The sequence below is a fragment of the Carex rostrata genome, chromosome 29 (assembly GCF_964058835.1).
Source record: "Carex rostrata chromosome 29, lpCarRost1.2, whole genome shotgun sequence".
Classification (NCBI taxonomy): domain Eukaryota; kingdom Viridiplantae; phylum Streptophyta; class Magnoliopsida; order Poales; family Cyperaceae; genus Carex; species Carex rostrata.
In genome coordinates, this window is record NC_135946.1 from 1,114,890 (window position 1) to 1,136,197 (window position 21,308).

Genomic DNA, 21,308 nt, shown 5'->3' on the forward strand with positions numbered 1-21,308 from the left:
ACGCCATAAGCCATCCCAACTAACAAAAATAAAAAAAATGGGACGCCATACCATGGTGTCCCAACTAATTTTTTTTTTTTCCCGTAGAACTAAAGTTTGACATGCAAGAACGCCATGAACCGATCTTGCCTTCCTGTTTTTTAAATTTCTCCACAATCATTCTCATTTTTAATATATTTTTTTTTCCTTTTCCTATGAATAAAAATTGCGGGGAATAATATGTAAAATCGTTGGGTTTGGACATTGCTGGAAGAAATAAATGAATATTTAGTTTGGAACATAAATTTTATTTCAGATTCATTAGAGACAGAAATTTTGGGTGTGGTACTTTGTATTGTTGTGGCTGTAAAAATCTGGATTTTTGGTGTGGTGCTTTGTATTGTATTGTTACAGCAGTTCCGTATATGCAACTAAATATTATTTTAATCATTTTAATATCCTATATTATTCTACATTAATTTCCATAAGTAAAAGTTTCTGCACTGACCCTGCTTGCCAAACATAAAAAATAAAAAAATATTTTCAAGAAGGAAAAATTTTCAGTGTGCCCATATAAAACTTTTGAAATAGTCAATTTACCTATTAAAATAACATAATATTCAATATACCCATAAAAACTTTATTTAACATTTTATTTAATTATTTAAAATTTGATTTGACAAATATACCCTCCCTCGCTCTTCGTCCAGTACTCTTATTTATGGAATTTTGACCTTGCACTAGTACAAAAATGCGACTATACACAGACCGAAAAGCTAACGACACAGGAATATACATACAGCCGTGTCAGTAAGTATCGTGTATGAATATGGGGGAGTACATTTTACATGGTCGAAAATCTGGGATGCAGTGGGTGCGGGTTAAACCATATGTGCAGCTTTTTTGGTGTAGGTCCGTTGACTACTGAGATGAAAAAATCGTATGGGCGCGAGACTCGGGTGAAACTCGGATCGGACACGACCGATAGCGAGTTGACTTGGCCGAGTCAACTTGGACTCAGCCGAGTTTCCAAACCATGTTGATGACCTATTCAATGAGTGTAACTTCTCGCTCTTCTATGCATTGTCATGTTCTTACTCTTGGATGTGGGGAGATGATAATATCTAAACCTTTGGAAAAGAGTTTTCACATCGATTAATTAGAGCATTCATGGTTGCAGTTTATATTTTATAGAAAGAGATGCAACCGAATTGAGACAAAAGCACCTCTAATTTAGTTTGATTTTACAAGTTCGGGGAGTTTGTAAGTTTACTATCTTTCTCAAGCTCAATGCACATTGCTATTATATATTTGACAATCTGTTGTGTCTCTTTTTATTATTATAAATATAATATAAGTTAGACTTTACCATATCTTATTTAAAAATGAATAACATGTTGAATCAAACATAATTCAGCATATACTTTCACTTCCTATTGGTAAACTGTTGATATACACGTACAATGGCAGATCTATAATTCGAAAAAAGATGCATAAGTGGTCACAGAAAGAAATACATTTATGCAAGCCTTACAAGTGTTATGAATTCTAATTTTTCTAAAACCTAAAGAACCCTATAAAAGGTTTGAAATAACTTGAACATAGAAACAACAAAGAATTTTTATAGCACAATACAAAATGAATGGTCAGAAATTTATTTTACTATTGCCACATGTTCGGCAGTTTCAATGGGACGTACTTCAATGCCCGCAATGATGAGCCCGCTCTTTTTGATGTTGTCATTGTTTTCCTTGAAGCTTATAACCACCTCTTGATTTCCAGTACCATCATCGCAGTAAAACTGCCCCAGCTCTATCTCCATCCATCCATCCGACCTCTTTACGGGCAATCCAATGCATTTATTGCGTGGCCTCGCGACTCTTGGTTTTATGCATACAATCTTCTTCCACTTGTGGCCGCCCATAGAAATTGATGCCTTCTGGAGAGTGTCGAGACCGCATGTGTTTGACTTTATTTTGAAGATAAGATGTGCAGCATAGTTTGTCTCAGGAATAAATCCGTCCAAGTTAATTCTCGCCTTTATTTCCAGCCAATGGACTTTTAATAGCTCTGCTACCTCCGGGAACCTTATTATTAAGAAACAAATATATAACTCTAATTATAAATTTCACTTTCTATAGCTGAATGAATTTAGATAGATAAAATGATAGGTCAGATGTCCATCGGACTCAAATTTGTGTTCGATGGGCAGCACTCCTGTCCGATCTGCTGCAAGATGTGTGCTCTCTTGATCCGCACAAATATTGAGGCGGCACACATATCTTGAAGTAGATTGGACAGAAGAACTGTACATCGTTCCTAAATTGGGTCCGATGGGCATTGGACTTGCTCGGCTCTCATTCATACGGGGACATCAATGTATGGAAAATATATCTTTTGCATATGATTCAAAACTTGCACTTGGGTTAGCACCAGATCTTGCAATACTTTTATATTATGTTACCAGTTGAAGCCAGCCAATAACTTGATATTTTCCGTTCACACTTTGTGATTGAAGTATGTTGATGCTTTAAATAAATGTACCAAAATTGGAAGTATTTAATAGAAATCAAGGTTAACAGAGGCCACAAAATCAAAGGTAGTAATTACCTTAAATCCTTGTTAGGAACCCACTTCCACTTTACATCAACAGCAGAATGCTCTATTTGTAAAGCCCTTGCAAGAAACATCTGGCCTCTGTTCGGTTCTTCTCTGTTCGATCTAAAACTCTGTTTCCCACAGATCAATTACAAATAGCAACAGAAAATATTAAAATCAAAATAATTGAAGTGGTGGTTATCATTTTTGTGTATTTGTTCATTTGATAATGATTAATTAATTACCAATTGGAAATAAAATTCGTACCTTGAAATTATCATTGAGGCGGGAGATTATTCGTGAAGATATATCGGTAACAAATGCAGTAATGAAGATAGTTAAGAGACCAGTTATAACACTGAAAGCGCCAGCATAAGTGCACAGAAAAATGAAGATAGTCAAGACACCAGCCACAACAGTGAAAGCGCCAGCATAAGTGAACAGGATCGACATGGCAATGGATAATTTGTAAGTGCTAACAACAAGGAGGAGAAGCAGATATGGATAGATCGGAACTTAATTTAGAAGGAATATATACATAGATCTGAACTTGGGAGAGGAAGTTGCTAGAAAGGAGAGAAGAACCTGACAAGGAAGCAGCAAGATAGATCAAAACCCAGAATTCAGGTCAAAACTGAATATATATATATTTTTTTAAATGCAACTTGAGCGTACAACGACAAGTGCAGCCTGCACATGTTAAAAATGCGCATGGGGAGTAGGTGTGTCAATGATACCCGTTTACCCGTTTACCCTACTCGTATCGTATTCGATAAGACGAGTATGGGTAAGGTTTTTTTTTCCGTTAGTTTATTGGGTATGGGTATGGGTAAAGATTTTTTTTTCTTAGATAAACGAGTATGGATACAGGTAAAGGTTATTTCGTACCCGTTGGGTAATGGGTAATTATATGAAATATATTATATCCAATTTATTTATTTTTCTTCTTTTCATATTGTTGTATGCCTGTATCAACCTAGAGATATATATATCAACGAATTCATTTCCTTGTTTTCTTCCTTATTCATCGTTATTGCCTTTTTTTTAATTCTACAAATGAAAATATTTCATGTTTCAAAGAAAATATATTCTCATCTTATTTTCTGGCAATAATGTATTGTTTGGTCCAAATAAGTAATCCATTAATGTCAGTTCAGGTGTTAGCGTTTGAATTTTGCATCACATGTCAGCTTTCTCAAGGTTATACTATGAATATATATATTTAATAATTGAATGAGATGGAATGAAATGTTAGAAGAAAGAATGTAACAAGTGACAAAATTGACCCTATGCTGTCCGAACCATTATATTAGTATTTTTGTTATTCGCCCACTACCGTTTCGTTACCTGTTAATCATAACGGGTATGGGTAGGGTAGGGTAAGACAAATTATTAACGGGTATGGGTAGGGTATGGGTAAAGTCAATTCTTAGTGGGTATGGATATGAAAATGGTTCCACCCTCCCCGTATCGTACCCATTGACACCCCTAATGGGGAGTGATGCAATTTTTTTTTTTTTAATTTTTGGGATTTCCTAGCATGAGATACGGAGTCCGCATCTCTAATGCATCTCAGCCGTCTGATCAGAATCTGAGCTAATCTGATTTGAGGTGAAACTCGCGGAGCATCTTTAATATTGTGCCAACATAGATCGGACGGTCCAGATTCATTCTTAATGAGGATACGAATATTTAGATACGAGGCTACGAACGAGTCGCGCCAACATTGAATCTATATATTCATGTAGGGAATCAATATTTTATCGTTTAGTATAAAAACAATTTGACTATATGAGTTAAATTAAAGATATTTTAGCACATTAATTTTCTAATGAGTTTAGGTGCATAATTAAATCAGATAGAGTTCAAACAATGAATTTATACTATTGAAATCAAGCTACTCTATGAGTAATATATTTTTATTCAAAATTTATAAATTTTTTAATTAATTATTTTTATTCAAAAATTATAAAATTTTGAATTAATTCAGTATGAAGTCAAGCGATTATAAAGAAAAGATTTATACGTTAATTTTAGTGTTACTATTTTTTATTATTTTAACCCTTTGATTTTGTATTACGTTAATTGATATATTAATAATATTGCTTGTAGATCCATCACTAATGCAATAGATCAATTTCAACAGTTTGTTTTTTTAAGCTAATATCTCAGGTTTTGAAATTATGCTCACCAACAAGCATGATGAACTTTAGAACACATGAGTTCTACTCATAATTACATAATATTTTAATTAAAGTAAATTATTTGAAAAAATCATACTAATATTTTAAATGCATGGAATAACATATGCTTAATTTTTACAAATATAGCAAGGACACTAAAATGGTCAGCATATTGCTTGAATATTGAGAAGCTTTTCAATTAATATTGAAAATAGGAGTGGTGGCTTGAAAATTGATTGGTCGCATTGTTGGCCTCTACTGTCAGTTTGCACACTTGCACGTCTGCCCTGTTCAGCATGTCATGCATTTTTTTTTTTTAATATTATAGAAAAAATTGGCATTACACTTAGATGGTTTACCATGTTTTTCATTATTATTTTTGTACTGATTGGTCGTAGAGGATCAGCGATCTAGACAAATGTTTTTTCATGTGTTCGCCACGTGCTTTTGAAATAAATGGATGTATGAAAAATCTTGGTTCCAAATGTGTGTAAAAAATGAGGAAAAATATGGTAGTCAAAACTAAATAAGTGACAAAATCTTGGTTGCCGTTTTTGTTTTATGCAAAGAGATGCGACCAAATTTTTATAGACAAAAGCGCCTCAAAAAGATGTGTTCACTAGTACAGAAAATGTGACCATACACGGTTTGTAAAATTAATGTCACACGGTTACATGACTAAAATTAATTTCACACGGTTATATGACTGTGTTAGCGAGTATTGTTTACGAATAAAGCTACTTTGTACACAGTTTTCAAACCGTGTCTATATAGATCTAATATACACGGTTGATAAAACCCAACCATGTCAGATCTAAAAAAAGGTGCCGAAAAATAGAAGTTTTTGCACGATCAAAGTAACAATGTACAATATAACTAGGTTTATATAAATGGTTTCTACAAGTCATATGTTTATTATTTTGTACACCGTACACGGTTTCTTATTTAGAACCGTGTATTTTTTTCAAACAATTTATAATAGACTAACACCCATATTTACTAGGCATTAAACACAATTAATATTACCTATCCATCATTCAATAAATATTCAAAATCACAACATACATCATCAATCACATTCATTCAATATTTCACCAAACAAAAATAATTATTATACATATACATATATATACATTCAATAAACAAAAACAATTAATATACATATATATACCTTACATGGATATGTTTTATATGGAATAAAAAATGGGTCACATACTGATCTTGAACTGATACAACATTTTCTAAAATTTAAATTATGATTTAAAGCCAATTTTTGGGCATTATATGAATAGTCATGTGATAGTATACTTACGTAGTTGTTTAAACTTTTTTTGCAAACCAAAACTTATTTCAAAGCGACTTTGTGAAAGAATTAAACAACAATGCACTGTCACGTGCCTTTCATACACTACCAAGAATTAAGTTCTAAAACATGATTTGAAGTTTAGAACGAAGTTTTAACTGTCACAATTAGTTTGTGGCATATTTTTTGGAACTTATTATGTATAATGCATGTTATTGCAATGTGTGAAATAAAACAAAACTAAAGAAAATTAAAAAAAAAATTACATGGAATCAAATTAATTTCATGATTGCGAGATGCTAAGCTGTTTAAATCGGACGTACTTCAATAGCTGCAACGATGAGCCCGTTCTTTTCATTCTTGATATTGATATCCCTCAAGCTTACCACCACCTCACCACCATGACCATCACAGTAAAATTGCCCGAGCTCCAGCTCCATCCATCCATCCGACCTATTTACGGGAAAAGCATTACATTTATTGCAGGGATTTGGCACTCTTGGTTTGATGCATACATCCTTCTTCAACTGGAGGTCACCCACTGAAACCGATGCCTCCTGCAATGTGTCGAGACATATTGAGTTTGGCGTTGTTTTGAAGATGAGATATGCAGCATAGGTTGTCTCAGCTGTAAGTCTAATGAAGCTTATCGTCGTCCGTATTTCCAACCAGTGGACTTTTAACAGCCCCACTACCTCCTCAAACCTTATTATTTATAAACAAACATTCAAAGTCCACTCTGGTACATGATGTATATATTTTCGTTGCTATAGATGAATGAATTCAGGCAAGGGACAACAATGTTTGGAAATGTATATTTTTGCATATGTAGCAGATTGAGGATACTTTTATGTTATGTTAACAGATGAATGGATTCAGACAAGGGCAGTACCTTGAGTCCTGTTGAGGAACCCACATCCACTTATTGTCATCATCAGAATGTTCTATTTCTAAAGCCCTTGCTAGTACCATCTGGCCACTGTTTGATATGAAACTCTGTTCCCCACAAATCAATCAAAAATAGAAAAATCAAATATAATAAGAAAATAATTGAACTGGTAGTTATTTTTTTGAAAAAAGACTGGTTGCCATTTTCATTGCCATGAAACATAGAGTTTTAATTGAACTGCTAGTTATTGAATAAAGACTGGTTGTGGTACCTTAATTACCTTTGCCAGTTTGGGTAATTTGGGGAATTACAATCTGTCTTCCTTTGCTTTGCCTTTTAATTTTTGTGTATGTGTTTATGATTTGATGATGAGTAGTTTGTACCTTCAATTTATCAATGAGGCGGGAGATTATTCGTGAAGATATATCACCAGCGAATTCAGAAATGATGAGACCAGCCAGAGCACCGGGAAGGGCGACAATCAAACGAAAAAGGCCGGACATGACACTGGATAATTTGTAAGTAGTAACAGAAATAAGAGAAGAAGATATATATATGCATATATTGGAGCTTGCAAGAGGAAGTAGCAAGGGAATTAGATAGAACCAGACAAGGTCCAAGACGTGTGAGAGGTAAAGAGAGGTTTATTGGAAGACACAGGATTCAGGTCAACTGGACTCGGCCCAAGGCTCAACATTTTTTGGAAGCAAGTAGCTCCGCGTACCGCGTGTGAACATTTTTTATTTATTTTTTTCCTTTTGTCCTTGTGAAATAAGAGAATGTTTATTAGAATAAGTAGGATTAATACCCTTCACCTACCGAGTTTAATTAATAATTAAACCGTCAATTTTTGGCTTCTTGATCCGTTACAAGAAAAGCTTCAAATATTAATATTCTTATTTCAAAATAAATAATTTCTAGTAGAGTTTGTATATATAATCTTCGTATGTATTTTTTTTTGTTTCTTTTTATCTCGTTGGTTTTCACTATTATATCTTTGTTTTAAATGTCTTGCTTAAGAAATATTTGTGGGGTAAAAGGCATTAGTGTGCAAGTGATATTCTTCTTGAGGAGAACTTGCAAAAGTTTCATCGATTTGGTATGATGCTCCTCGATCATTATAGTGCTAACGTTTTTGCTTTTTTCTCTTGATTTCTCTTATGATCTGAATTATTTACTGTCAACCATAGTTTGCAAAATCTGAATCGTAATCGGACTCGGTCACTTGACTGTGAAATCGGAATCAGATGAATTGATCAAAATCGGGTGAATCGGATGTTCAACTTGGATATTTTTTGGCAAAAGCCCTTTTTGTACTAAAAGAATAGAAAAAAAAACTGTTGAAATGGACAGGTCCAATTAAAACTGAAATGGAGAGGAGCAGGAAAAAGTGGAGGGAGCTCTAATTTTTTCATTAAATGTTACAAATGGCCCCATCTCTCCATGATAGCTTTTCCTAGCTCTGGGTTCACTATGGACCATATGTTTATTTTATTTCTATACTTAACAGACTAGTAGACCAAATCTATTTAAGTGAATCCATTTTCTTTTCTTTGTTCGATTTGAAGACTTTTCTTTGTGATAAACTCAATTTGACGCAAAGCAAAAGGAAGAATTGGCTCTTTTTGGAGAGAACTGATCTGGTATCAATCAAGACTCATCTAACTCGGACTGACTCGGACCAAAAATCAGATAACTCGTCCGAGTCAACTCAATTCAACCGAATTTTGATGAAAAAATCACATGAGTGTGAAACTCAGATGAAACTTGGCTCGGACCCTACTGATATCGTTCTAACTCAGCCGAGTTGACTCGATCGGACTCAGCCGACTTTCCAAACCATGCTGTCAACTAAGAATTGACAAGGTATGTTGTTATAAAGGAGTGGTTTATTTTATTTGTACATGCTCAAGTCTTCAAAATGTTGTGTTTTACACCTATGCAGGCTCTATCAGTGGCATTACTGGATACATGTCCTTTTACAAGGTAGTTTGCGCCTATTTGTCTTCTTGGTATTCATACATACAATTTTGGTTTGTATTCTCCTGTCCTTTTTAATCAACACGCTGGACACACCTTATGCTCTAATTTCCAGGTGTTTTGTGATATTCCATTATTTACTAATTTTTTTCATTTCAGCGTTGTTGCTTGTTATGTAGTGAATTCAAATATGAATCAATTTTGTTTGGTTTTCTTTTATGCACCAAAATAAGGAATCAAATAACACCTTTGCTTCCATCTTTTAATCATTTAAGTTATTTGCATTCTGGCTATAATGTTTAAAATGAGCAAAATTTTCAATGCAATATGGGAAAAAGACTATAATATAAGAAGGTATTGTAAAATGTTAGATATCTCCTTATAATTTTTTATTTAATTTTACCTTTGTGATTTTATGTTTTGAATTATATTTTTTTAAACAGTTGATCAGTTTAAATTTCATCTAACCTTTCATATATTGTTTGGCTGAAAGAATATATAGCAACCTTTTTTTTTTTTTTTGTTGTGAAGTAAAGCATGCAATACGTCTTTTATTGCATATAATAAAATATAGTAGGGTTGCAATGCGAATATCAATGTTAATTTGGGGTACTACTGTAAGGTTCCTTGTCAGTACGATAAGCTCCTGAAGTTTGCGAATGGTGTTGGACAATTCAAATCAATAAATGCTATAAACTTAAGTGATAAATTTTGGTAATAAGAGATGACATATGGATTATCCCTAATGATAAATTTAGGTGATAAATTTTGGCACAAAAAAAAGTGTACTGGGATTCAGGTATTTTCATTGGATATGTATATATATCTTTATATGTTTTTCTGATGTACGAGTTTGATGTTAATACAGAGCATACTGCCAAAGCTCATTTACTCCTTATTTTGTTCATTGTGATTTTTAGTCAATTATAAAAAGCAACATGTCATATGCGTCTATGTATGCTTTGTGGAGACCTCCCAGATCAGGAAATCTTGCTTGTCTCCATCGTTCTGTTCAAGGGTAGTTATCATTTCTTTTATAAACGTCTTCATTTGCAAATAGTAGAGATCAGAGATTATTACAGATCCTCCCTATGCTCACTGATCATTATACAAATAGTTGTTCTTTACCTAAAGCTCAAGTGGCTAAGTGAGTGTTATTTAAAACATGCATCTGGTGAATATTAGAGAAAATATATCACGAAAATAATAATAAAACATCAAAAATTAGCTACATTAATTGATATGACCAACTCCAACACGACATAACTGAATTTATTTTTATATATTTTTTATATAAACAAGATATAAACAGAATAAACAATGGGTGAAAACCTTATAGCAGTACTTTATAAATTTATACAAAAAATATGTAGCCTTATCTTTCCTACATGAAACATTACCCTATTTACAGCGATTTCCCTCCAAAGTCAAAAGTCCAGACTACATCTCTAATTAATAATTGAGAATCAGGCCAATGAGACTCAAACCCTTAATTGGTTAACGCGTCACTTTACCATTCTTTAAATAAAATTCAAACCATTTTACTATTTAACCCAAAAAAGGATACCAAGTTCAACAGTGAGACTGTAATACTTTCTGGTCAAAGTCACCGGGCAATGAGAACAGCCTCGTCCTCCTCATCTCCGGTCAAATCGACTTTTGAACTCGACACTCCCGCAAGACAATCAAAGGTAAATTGCGCATAACTTTGCTTACCTTTGTTTGATCCTTCGCCATCTAGCTTCTTAAATGATTCCTCCGAATCACCTTGTCTGCTAGTTATCCATGCCGGTTCTTTAGTTGAGAAACTTCTAGTAATAAAAGACGGACACCTTTCCAAATGGCCAAATTTCATACTCCTTCCCATTCGGATGCTTCCTTCGCGGTAACCCTGCCTAGAGCTTGCCTCTCCTTGGAGACTCCTAGCTCATTTCAGTTGTCCCAAGGCTATGATTTCTTGTCGGATATGAACAGGTAATCTAAGAGTAAACTTGTCAACACTCCCAATGTCCGGCCTTATGGTTACAGGTGATGTTGTGTGAGAATGCCCAGTTGAGTATGAACAAGGAAATTGCAGCTGTTGCCGTACCGATTTTGCACGCAGGGCCCGTTTCTGGCTTCCAATCCTCTCCAGCTCGACTGCCTCTTGCCTTCTCATTGCCAGGTCTTCATGATCATCAACATCAATTACTACTGATTCGGATTGGTTTGATAGATTCTCTGTCTCTTCAACATGTGTCAAAATTAAACTCCTCGACTCGACTCCCTCTTCAGTTTGGTTTGACGGTTGGTTCGGATCAGGAGTTAGGACACAACGGCAAACAGGACATGTCACATGAGAGGAGAGCCATTCATCAATACAATCAATATGAAACACGTGGCTGCACTTCGGGAGGAGACGGATATTCTCGTCGTCTTCAAACTCACACAAGCAAACAGCACACTCAAGCGACCCCTTTCCAATTTTGTGCTCCTTCACCTCGGAGTAAACCATAATTGGAAAGGTCTCTAGGACAGCTGCTTCAAGACCTCGTTGCCGCCTTGACCATGCCATTGGATTAGCGAACGCACCACAAACAGACGCGCCGGTGACAGAGCCATTCCCACCATAATTATTGATGAACACAAAGAAAAACCCCAGGACTAAGAACGCACCAATAAGAACTATTATCAGTATGGTATTTGAAGGATTAAAAGAATTATATTGATAGCCAAAATAACCGTTTCCTTTTGTTGGTGGTGGTGATGACTGCCCTTCAACTAGTGGCGAAAGTATCACCAGAAGAAATACCAGCATCAAACCGATCAAGTCTCTCCATCGCATTGAAAAGGTCACGAAAAAAATTGATTTGTGCGTGAGAAGGATCAGATATGCACAAACAAAAGAAGAGAAGTTATACATATCGGAACTTAATTTCTAAGTGCTAATTATATGCATAGATCGGAACTGGGAGAGGAAGTAGCAAGAATGGAGATATGCATAGATAGGAACTTGGATCAGACCCAGGATTCAGTTAAACTAGACTTGGTCCAAGACTGAATAGTTTTTTGAAGTGACTTGCTCTGCGTTTTTTGAAGTGACTTCTTCTGTAATATGATAATAGTGGATTAAAACTGTCGACCTGCCAATTTGATTATATTTAATTGTTTTAAATTAGAAATTAAATTGTCACAAATTCAAAAGCTACATTTATAAGCAAGGGCGGAGGGGCTCAGACGGAAGGCAACGGTCTGCTCATTCAATTTATCATATGCTTCTTTTGTTGTGTTTGTTATTAGAAAAATTACAAAAATAAGCTTGTATTTCAAAATAATTATATAGTTACTAGTATCATGCTCGTGCGTTGCAACGGAACATATTATAAAATTGAATAGAATATGAAAAGACCTTTTTATTTGACATTCATAAAAAAAATAAAAAAAAATTAAATGAAAATAAAAGACACAAATAAAAAAAAATCCAAATAATAAATAACAATAAAAGAAACAACAACAAATGAAAAAAAAACAGATCAAATATAACATGAAAAAAAAATATTGAAGTATCATTGCAATTTAATATCTAATTTTCTTTACAAGCAAGGCAAGTCATTAAACGATTTAGAGGAGAAATGATCTGGACAAAATTGAAAAAAAGATATGATTAAATAATTCAAATAAGAATTTTCTCTACATATATATTCTTGATGGAAATTATTTTAACAATGAAAATTTCTCTACATATCATTTCTCTAAACAAAAGTTCTAGATATTCTTCATTTTCGAAAAGATATAATTATTCATATTAGCACAAGATCTGCTATTCATCTATTCACAAAGATATAGTAGCCCTAAACAAAGTATGAAAATATATAATTGTTTCAATTTTCATTATCGAAACTATAAAATAGATGTATTCAATCAAAAGAATGTAGATTATGTGATTAGATGGCTAATATTCAATTCAAAAATTAATCTTACAATTTCAGCTATTGACGGATCAGGACAAGTACGTGCATAATATAAGAATGGAGATAAGTAAAATTAAATTAATTACTATACGATTCTTATGTATTAATAAATAATTGCTTGCTATTTCTGCATCTCTCTGGTGATGACCATATGAGTCTATGACTTAATTTCTAGACATTTTTTTCCTCGAAAGAAAAAAGATCAAAGAAAATCTCTACCAAACCACCCATAAAAGATTCATTGCCATTCCCCCCTGATTCTGATTCAGTAGCCTTTTTAAATTTTATATATAATTTATTTTCTTTCTCCTTTAAACATCCTTCAGATTCTCTGCATGATATTTTTGGTGATTAAATTTCACAATTGTATTTACTCTGCATCAAATAATAGGATCATGATGATAAATATTGTATATACATAATACATTGCAATTTAATACAACATAAAGAGAATGTGAAGTTGTTAACTGAGATTGTTTGCATATTACACCCTGACACTTTCCATATTTTTCAGTTCATATGATATAAATTATGAAAAATTTCAATTATTAACTTCCTCATTATTACCATATTCACATCTACATGCATAATTTATAATTTACATTTATAATAGCGCTTCGTGTGAAAGTTTGTTTATATGTTCGAAACTCAATTAGTGAATCAAATTAAATATCTTCAATTGAGAGACTTGATTCCAATTTTTATCTAAATAAACTAAATATTTGAACAAAGAATACTTAATTTCTCTGAACATGTTATCTCTCTCACATAATATAATTTATGGCGGATTTAAGGAAGCAAGGAGGGTATGCTGCCCCAATAAGGAAATAATTTAATTGGAATAATATAATATAGCTGTAAGGAGAAATAAGGAAACGAATTGATAAGGATTTATTCTATTTTAATGTGATAAACCATGTAACAGTCTGTGTGACAAGCATGTTTTTAACTAAATGTAAACTTCTACACATAAAATAGATGTATATAATCAAAAGAAGACAGATTAAGTGATTGGAGAGTTGATATTCAATTCGAAAATCTTTCTTTCAATCTTAGCCGTTGACGGATCAGGACAACTACGTGCATAATATAAGAATGTAGATGTTCTATTCTGAAATTTTGTCACATTCTATTATATTTTATAACTTTGCACCAGTTTATAAGAATAAGTAGGATCAAGAGAATAGAATATGTATTTGGTTTAGTGGCGAAAAGCAACACCCTTCATATCAAAGGCCGGGATTCGGAACACGAATGGGAGGTTCTTTATGAACATTAAATAGAAGTTAAAAAGCTAGACTTCTATCTTTCTATAATGAGAATGAAAATGAACTATTATTTAATTACAATTTGTACGATTATATGAAGAGAAACTTTTTATATGTATATATCTAGTTTCCGTTGATAGATGCAGAGGAAACAAAGAAAATTAAAGGAGTTAGCTTCATAAGTATTTGGAATGGAAAAATAAATTCCCATCTAATTAAGATAAAAAAAATTTCCTTTCCAAGCTTTTAGGTTTTCAATTCCTTGGCAGTGAGAAGGATCAAATATTCACAAACGAAAGATTAGAAGAAGATATACATATCAGAACTTCTCTTTTAAGTGCTAATTATAACGAAAAGAAGAGAAGGATATATGCATAGATCGGACTTAAATGGGAAGCAGCGAGGTACAAAGAGCAACACCCAGTACTGAACACTTCTTTGATGTGACTTGCTCTGTGTATAAATACATTTTTTTTTCTGAAATGAGATAATACCGGATTATAACTGTCCAGCTGCCAATTTTTTTTTTTAATTTCATAGTATTTAATTATTTATTTCAAAATTAAATTGTGACAAATTCAAAAGTCAAACTTATAAGCAAGGACGGAGCCAATAGGGCCCAGAAGGAAGGTAATTGTCTCCTCATTAAAAATTTATTTTATCATACTGCTTTATTAATTGTAATGCTTTTTAGGAAAAATATATAGAAAATATATGCTTGTATTCAAAATAATTTATAATTATGTACTATTCTGAAAATTTTATGATTATGTACTATTCTATATTCTGACTTTGCTCCTTTTTATAAGAATAAGTAACTTTTGGCCTTGATGCAAAATGCAACATTCTCCATCTGAAGTTTGTGAATTCGGGACAAAAATGAGAGGTTCTTTATGAACATTAAATGATAGTTTGAAAGCTAAATTTCTATATTTCTATCTAAACAAATAGAATGAAGAGAAATTTTTCTTTTCCTTTTTAAGGTTGGGGGCATGTCGCTCCACAACTACAATTTAATTACAATTTGTACAATTATATGAAGAAAAACTTTTCATATGTATCTATTTTACGTTGACAGCTTCAGATGAAACAAAGAAAAACAAAGGAGTTAGCTGCATAAGTAGATTGAATGGGAAAAAAAATTCCTATTTAAATAGGATCCAAATATTTTCCTTCCCTAGCCTTTTTTTTAAGAAATAAGTCCACATTTGATTTATTTATGGTTAAAAAAAAGGTTCAGGTTTTAAGAGAAAACCTGTGATACAGAAGATACAGAAGTAGCATCAGTAATACAAATACAAGAAATATTTAAAAGAAATGAAGCCTATCAAAGTAGGATGTAATTATGTAATTGAACCACATGCGAAGAAATACGCATTTGTCTTAATGACTTATCATAAACATTAGTTCCTATGTTGCAATGCCCATGTGGCCATGTATTATGTCAAATGCACAAATGGTCAAGTAAAATTAATTAACATAACACCGAAACAGATCACCAGTATTTCCAAACCGTATAGCTTTATTATAAATCCAAATATCATATCAAATATTCAATTGTCCATGTGCAGAAATTTAAAATTTCATGAACAAAATCGTGCTTGTGAAAAGATAAAAGTTCTTGAAATGCATTGTTCATTTAAATTAGCATATGCACAATTGTTCAAATATGACATTTCTCAAATACTCTTTCTTTCTAAGTCATGCTTTATTCGTTTCCCGGCCACATCGAACAAGTGACGCATCTTCTTTCTCTTCTCAATTCTCCTCTCTATTTTCTCCCCTTTTCATTTTTCCTTCTTCTTTTAAATAAGCGGCTTCCCCTATAATGAAATTAGAAGAGAAAAATTGAACGGTGTTGAAGTTAGGTAACAAAGAAATATAGTTGTCAAATTGGTGACATGTGTCCCCCACATGCATAAGAATATTCATTTCATTTTTCTTCTTATTTGAAGCTCAGTTACTAAATCCCTTATATTATTATAAATAAATTTGATTTTGAATAACATGTACCAATTACAATGATGTTACAATACATTTAAAAATACCCCAAGATAGTCTAAATGTATTTTTTTTCTTTTCCTCATTATATGATTATAAGTAAATACAATTAAAACTTAGTCAATTATAATTAATTTACCATATCATAATGTATATTCAAATATATTATGAAAATTATTTCTGATTTTTAAATATATGACTTATAATACCTATTTTCGAATTTAATTGTTCTTATGTATATCTAGTGCATGTATTTATTTCAAATTATTGAAATACCAAAGTTTTTAATATCAAAATTCAGATTGCTTGTTTTAAACACATTTTATGTAAAGTCAAATAAAATTTTCACATATTAAAAAATTCGGATGATACAAAACATTTTATTTAAAGTCAAATAAGTTTTTAATTGATGTGAACAATTCGACCAAAACAGAATAAACAATGGTAAAAACCTTATAGAAGTATTATATAAATTAATACCAAAAATATATAGCCTTATCTTTCCTACATGAAACATTTTCCCTATTTACAGCGATTTTCCTCCAAAGTCCAAATTCCAAACCACATATCTAATTGATAATTAATGACAATCAGGTCAATGTGACTCGAGCCATTAATTGGTAAGCACGTCACTTTACCATTCTTTAAATAAATTTCAACCCTTTTTACAAATATAACCCAAAGAAGTATCCCAAGTTCAACAGTGAAATTGTAATACTTTCTGGTCAAACTCGCCGGGCAATGGGCACTGCTTCGTGCTCCTCATCTCCAGTCGAATCGAAATTCGAACTTGACACTCCCCCGAGACAATCAAAGGTAAGTTTCACACAACCTTGCTTACCTTTGCTTGATCCCTCACCATCTGACTTTTTAAATGATTCCGCGGAATGACCTCGTCTGTTAGTTATCCCTGCTGGTTCTTTAGTTAGATAGAAAGACGGCCACCTTTCCAAACGACCAACTTGCACGCTCCTTCCCATTCGGATGCTTCCTTCGCGGTAACCCTGCCTAGAGCTTGCCTCTCCTTGGAGACTTCTAGCTCGTTTCAGTTGTCCCAAGGCCATGATTTCTTTTCGGATATGATCAGGTAATCTAAGAGTGAACTTGTCAACAATCCCGATGTCTGGCCTTACTTCTATAGGTGATGCTGCGTGAGAATGCCCGTTTGAGTGTGAACAAGAAAATTGCTGCTGTTGTCGTAATGATTTTGCACGCAGGGCCCGTTTCTGGCTTCCAATCCTCTCCAGCTCAACTGCCTCTTGCCTTCTCCTCATCTGGTCTTCATGCTCATCAACATCAATTACCACTACTGAATCGGATTGGTTTGATAGGTTCTGTGTCTCTTCAACATGTGTTAAAATCAAACTACTCGACTTGACTCCCTCTTCAGTTTGGTTTGACGGTTGGTTCGGATCAGGAGTTAGGACGCACCGGCAAACAGGACATGTCACATGAGAGGAGAGCCATTCATCGATACAATCAGTATGAAACACGTGGCTGCACTTGGGGAGGAGACGAATATTCTCGTCGTCTTTAAACTCACACAAGCAAACGGCACACTCCAGCGACCCCTTACCGATTTTGTGCTCCTTCACCTCAGAGTAAACCATAATCGGAAAGGTCTCTAGAACAGCTGCATCAAGACCTCGTTGCCGCCTTGACCGTGCCATCGCATTAGCAAAGGCACCACGAAGAGACGCGCCGGTGCCAGCGTCATTCGCACTAATATTTCTGATGAAGTTAGAGAAGAACGCCATCAATAAGAACCCACCGATAAGAAATATTATCAGTATGGCAATTGAAGGATTAAAAGAATATTGGTTCCTATAATGACCATTTTCGTCTGTTGATGGTGATGATGGTTGCGCTTCTATTGCTGGAGATAATATCAGCAGAAGGAACACCAACATCAAACTGATGAACTTTCTCTCTTGGCCATCTATTCGCCACATTTTAAATTGTTTATTTGAAGATTTCTTAAGAAAGAACGAAGATAAAAGAGATTGTCAGGAGAATTTAATTGAGGTCCTAAAAAGGAGGGTTGAGTTGAAGGCCTCTAGAAAAGGGTTCACGCCAAGTCAAAGTCTCCATGGTTGAATATTTGAATGCATTAGAATTTAGATTTTGAAATATGGTTATAGATCAGGTAATAACTCCTAAGTTGAGATTCTTTTTCATTGTTTAGTTTCAGTCCTGATCCGATTTTGGCATGTCAATCCAGTGTGTTTCTCACCATGCAATGATTTTCCAAATGACAAAAAGAATTATATTTTTAATATTGTATTGTTATATGAGTGAGACTATGGTACGTTATAATTCGTGAAGTGAAGAAAACACCCACCGCAATGAAAAGGGCGCCAAAATAATTGATTTGTAAGTGAGAAGGATCAGATATGCACAAACGAAAGAATTGAAAAAGAGAAGGATATATGCATAGATAGGAACTGGGAAGGAAGTAGCAAGAAAGGAGATATGCATAGATAGGAAATTGGATGGGAAGCAGCAGAGAGGTACAAACAGCAAGACCGAGGTTTTCAGTTCAACTGGACGCTGTCTAAGACTGGATATTTTTTTGATATGACTTGCTCTGCGTTTGAATACTTTTTCTTTTTGTTTTATTTTTTCTTCTGAAATAAGATAATAGAGGATTTGAACTGTCCACCTGCCATTTTTTTTATTTAATAGTATTTAATTCTAAAAAAAATTGTGTCAAATTCAAAAGTCATATTTATGAGTCAATGGGGTTCCGAGGGGAGGGAATTGTCAACTCATTCAAAATTTATTTTAGAATTCGTTTTTTTTTTTTGTCTTTTTTTTAGAAAAATATAGAATATGTTTGTATTGAAATAATTATATAATAATGTGTTATTTTAAAATTGTGTCAGAAGCCTTGGTCTATTGGCAAAATGCAACACACTCGTGGAATTGGAACTGGATGAGACGTCTTTTCTGGACATTAAATAGAAGTTGGAAGACTAGACCTTCGTCTCATATTATCTAAAAAAGAAATAGAATGAAGATAATCTTTTCATGTGTATCTATTTTTTGTAGACAGCTGCATGAGGGGATAGGGATCCCTTATCTAGTGGCCATGTTTCAATTAATCCACGATATTATTTGTTCCAGTAAATTTCACCGGTATACAAATTTATTTAATGACCGAAGACAACAAAATTGAGAGAGAAGTCGAAGGCGGATGAGAAGGCTGACACGGAGGCGGAAGGGCGAAACGGAATTCAAATTACGAGAGAGTGCATCTCCTTTTTTGTAATAGAAATTACCATCAATAATTGAGGAACGTTAATAATCATTTTCCATTTCCTTTTGGACTGACCAGCCGATAAAATGTGACACTTTTACAGTTGATACACGTTCAATTAATACTTATCCGGAACACAACTGGGACAGGGCCATGGCATTTCGAAGTTATATTATTTTGATTGAGTTACCTGGACACTCACAACTTACCAACACAGCACACAAGCTACATAAGAGGCTCATCAGAAAGATACATAAGAGGTTATACGAAAGAAATACAACTATGCAAGCTTGACAAGTGTTCTGAATTCTGAATTTTGTAAATCCCTGAAGAACAGATTAGAATGTTTCAATATAAAGGGAACATAGAAGAGCAACAAAGGAATGTTTACATCATGATATAAACATTATGAATTAAATCAAATCTATTTTGTAATTGTCAGAGGACAGATGTTAGGCGTTTTAAATAGGACGTAACTCAATACCCACAACGACGAGCCCCATAATTTCAGTGTCACATGTGGTTTCCTTGAATCCTACCACCATCTCTTCATCGATCAAGACCATCATCACTGTAAAATGCCCCATCTCCAACTCCATCCATCCATCTGACCTCTTTATATATGGGCAATCCAATGCATTTATTGCGTGGCCTCATGAGTTTTGGTTTTATGCAAACAACGGTTTGGATCGACTGTTTGGACTTCGAAAATTTTAAAACCGAATCATTTGTTCCAAAACTAGAAGAGCCAAACTCTCCTCTCTCTCTCTCTCTCTGTATATATATATTACCTTGGTTATAAACTTTTCTGTTAAAAAAATGTAACACAAAAATTTTAGGAGCCAGTTAATCCTAAGTTAATTAGATATTATTTAGTAGTAACACCATCCGTTAAATTGATGTACCTGCATGGTCAATATTCTGATTATTTACCACAGTTTCCAATCAAAAGTACACCATCGATTCAGTAAGGATACCAGTCAGAGTTGATCAATCCGACACCAATGGATCATGTACACAATAACATATGGTAAAAACCCCTCAACGCTATCGTCCGTTTAGCCAAACTGATGTTGAAGATTCGATCAATTCTAATTGTTCGTAAAATTTAAACGATGGAAAATGAGGGGGCATCAATGCCAACGGTTGTTTATACCGAACAGACAGTAAAAAGTTCAAAGTAATTACACCGCTGCCACTCATTACATACACCATTTGTGTGGAAGGCACATCCAATGGTAAAGGGGCGCTGATAAATGTGTTGTTTTTAGTAGTATATCTCTGATTCGAAAAGTTACTGCTACCATGATCTCTTCATATGATGGTATAAAATGATCGTATATAGTCACGAGTATTAATATATAGGAATAATTTCAGCATTTTGATTGGATTTCTAAAAGGTGAAAGCACGTTCCACTAATTGAAATTTCAAGTGAAGAAACAAAATGAGAGGAATGTGGGCCTCAAATCTATTGGGCTTCCAACCCATTTTGTGTTACAATTTCCAACCATAGCAGTACCGGTTAGATTTTTAGATTTCTGTCTGTTGTGTTTTTTTTTATTTGTTCCTATTGGGCTTCTAACCCATTTTTTATTGCTATTTATTATCACTTGGAATGTTCGTATAAATACACCAATTAAATTTATATGTTTTTTTATACAATATTGACAAACAAATACAAAGGTTATATATGCATCTCAAACCCCTATAACAAAAGCTTTACTAACAAAACTACAACAAATTATGTCCCTGAAAATCAACGTGACAAGCTCAGTGATTTGAAGTGGTACTGGTACCGCTAGTAGCAAAAGACTTTGGGATGTATGGTGACATTTGTGGGAATGGGTCTGTAGGATCTCTAATCTCCTGCTCTCCTTCCAACATTCGCACTACATCA

At 33.6% G+C, this 21,308-nt stretch overlaps 2 protein-coding genes and 1 long non-coding RNA gene across 3 annotated transcripts in view; all 3 read right to left on the minus strand.

The window, feature by feature from the left end:
* Positions 1-21,308, minus strand: part of LOC144546354 (uncharacterized) — a 72,988-nt gene that overhangs the window by 19,595 nt on the left and 32,085 nt on the right. The window lies entirely within an intron of this gene.
* LOC144546077 (F-box protein PP2-B10-like) lies at positions 1,453-3,030 on the minus strand. The gene is made up of 3 exons (XM_078294613.1): positions 2,845-3,030; positions 2,590-2,708; positions 1,453-2,066 (listed from the first exon to the last, which is right to left on the minus strand). The coding sequence occupies exons 1-3, from the start codon at positions 3,028-3,030 to the stop codon at positions 1,634-1,636; spliced, it is 738 nt and encodes a 245-aa protein (XP_078150739.1). The 3' UTR covers positions 1,453-1,633.
* On the minus strand, positions 16,877-18,103 carry LOC144546078 (E3 ubiquitin-protein ligase ATL31-like). The gene has a single exon (XM_078294615.1). The coding sequence runs from the start codon at positions 18,101-18,103 to the stop codon at positions 16,877-16,879; it is 1,227 nt and encodes a 408-aa protein (XP_078150741.1).

Bases quoted from the DNA above. Each gene is read 5' to 3' on its own strand.
- LOC144546077 (XM_078294613.1), bottom strand. From the start codon at position 3,030: ATGTCGATCCTGTTCACTTATGCTGGCGCTTTCACTGTTGTGGCTGGT. The intron at 2,709-2,844 runs GTACGAATTTTA...TGTGGGAAACAG, and splicing joins GCCTCAATGATAATTTCAAG to AGTTTTAGATCGAACAGAGA. The intron at 2,067-2,589 runs GTAATTACTACC...CTTAATAATAAG, and splicing joins GTTCCTAACAAGGATTTAAG to GTTCCCGGAGGTAGCAGAGC.
- LOC144546078 (XM_078294615.1), bottom strand. From the start codon at position 18,103: ATGTGGCGAATAGATGGCCAAGAGAGAAAGTTCATCAGTTTGATGTTG.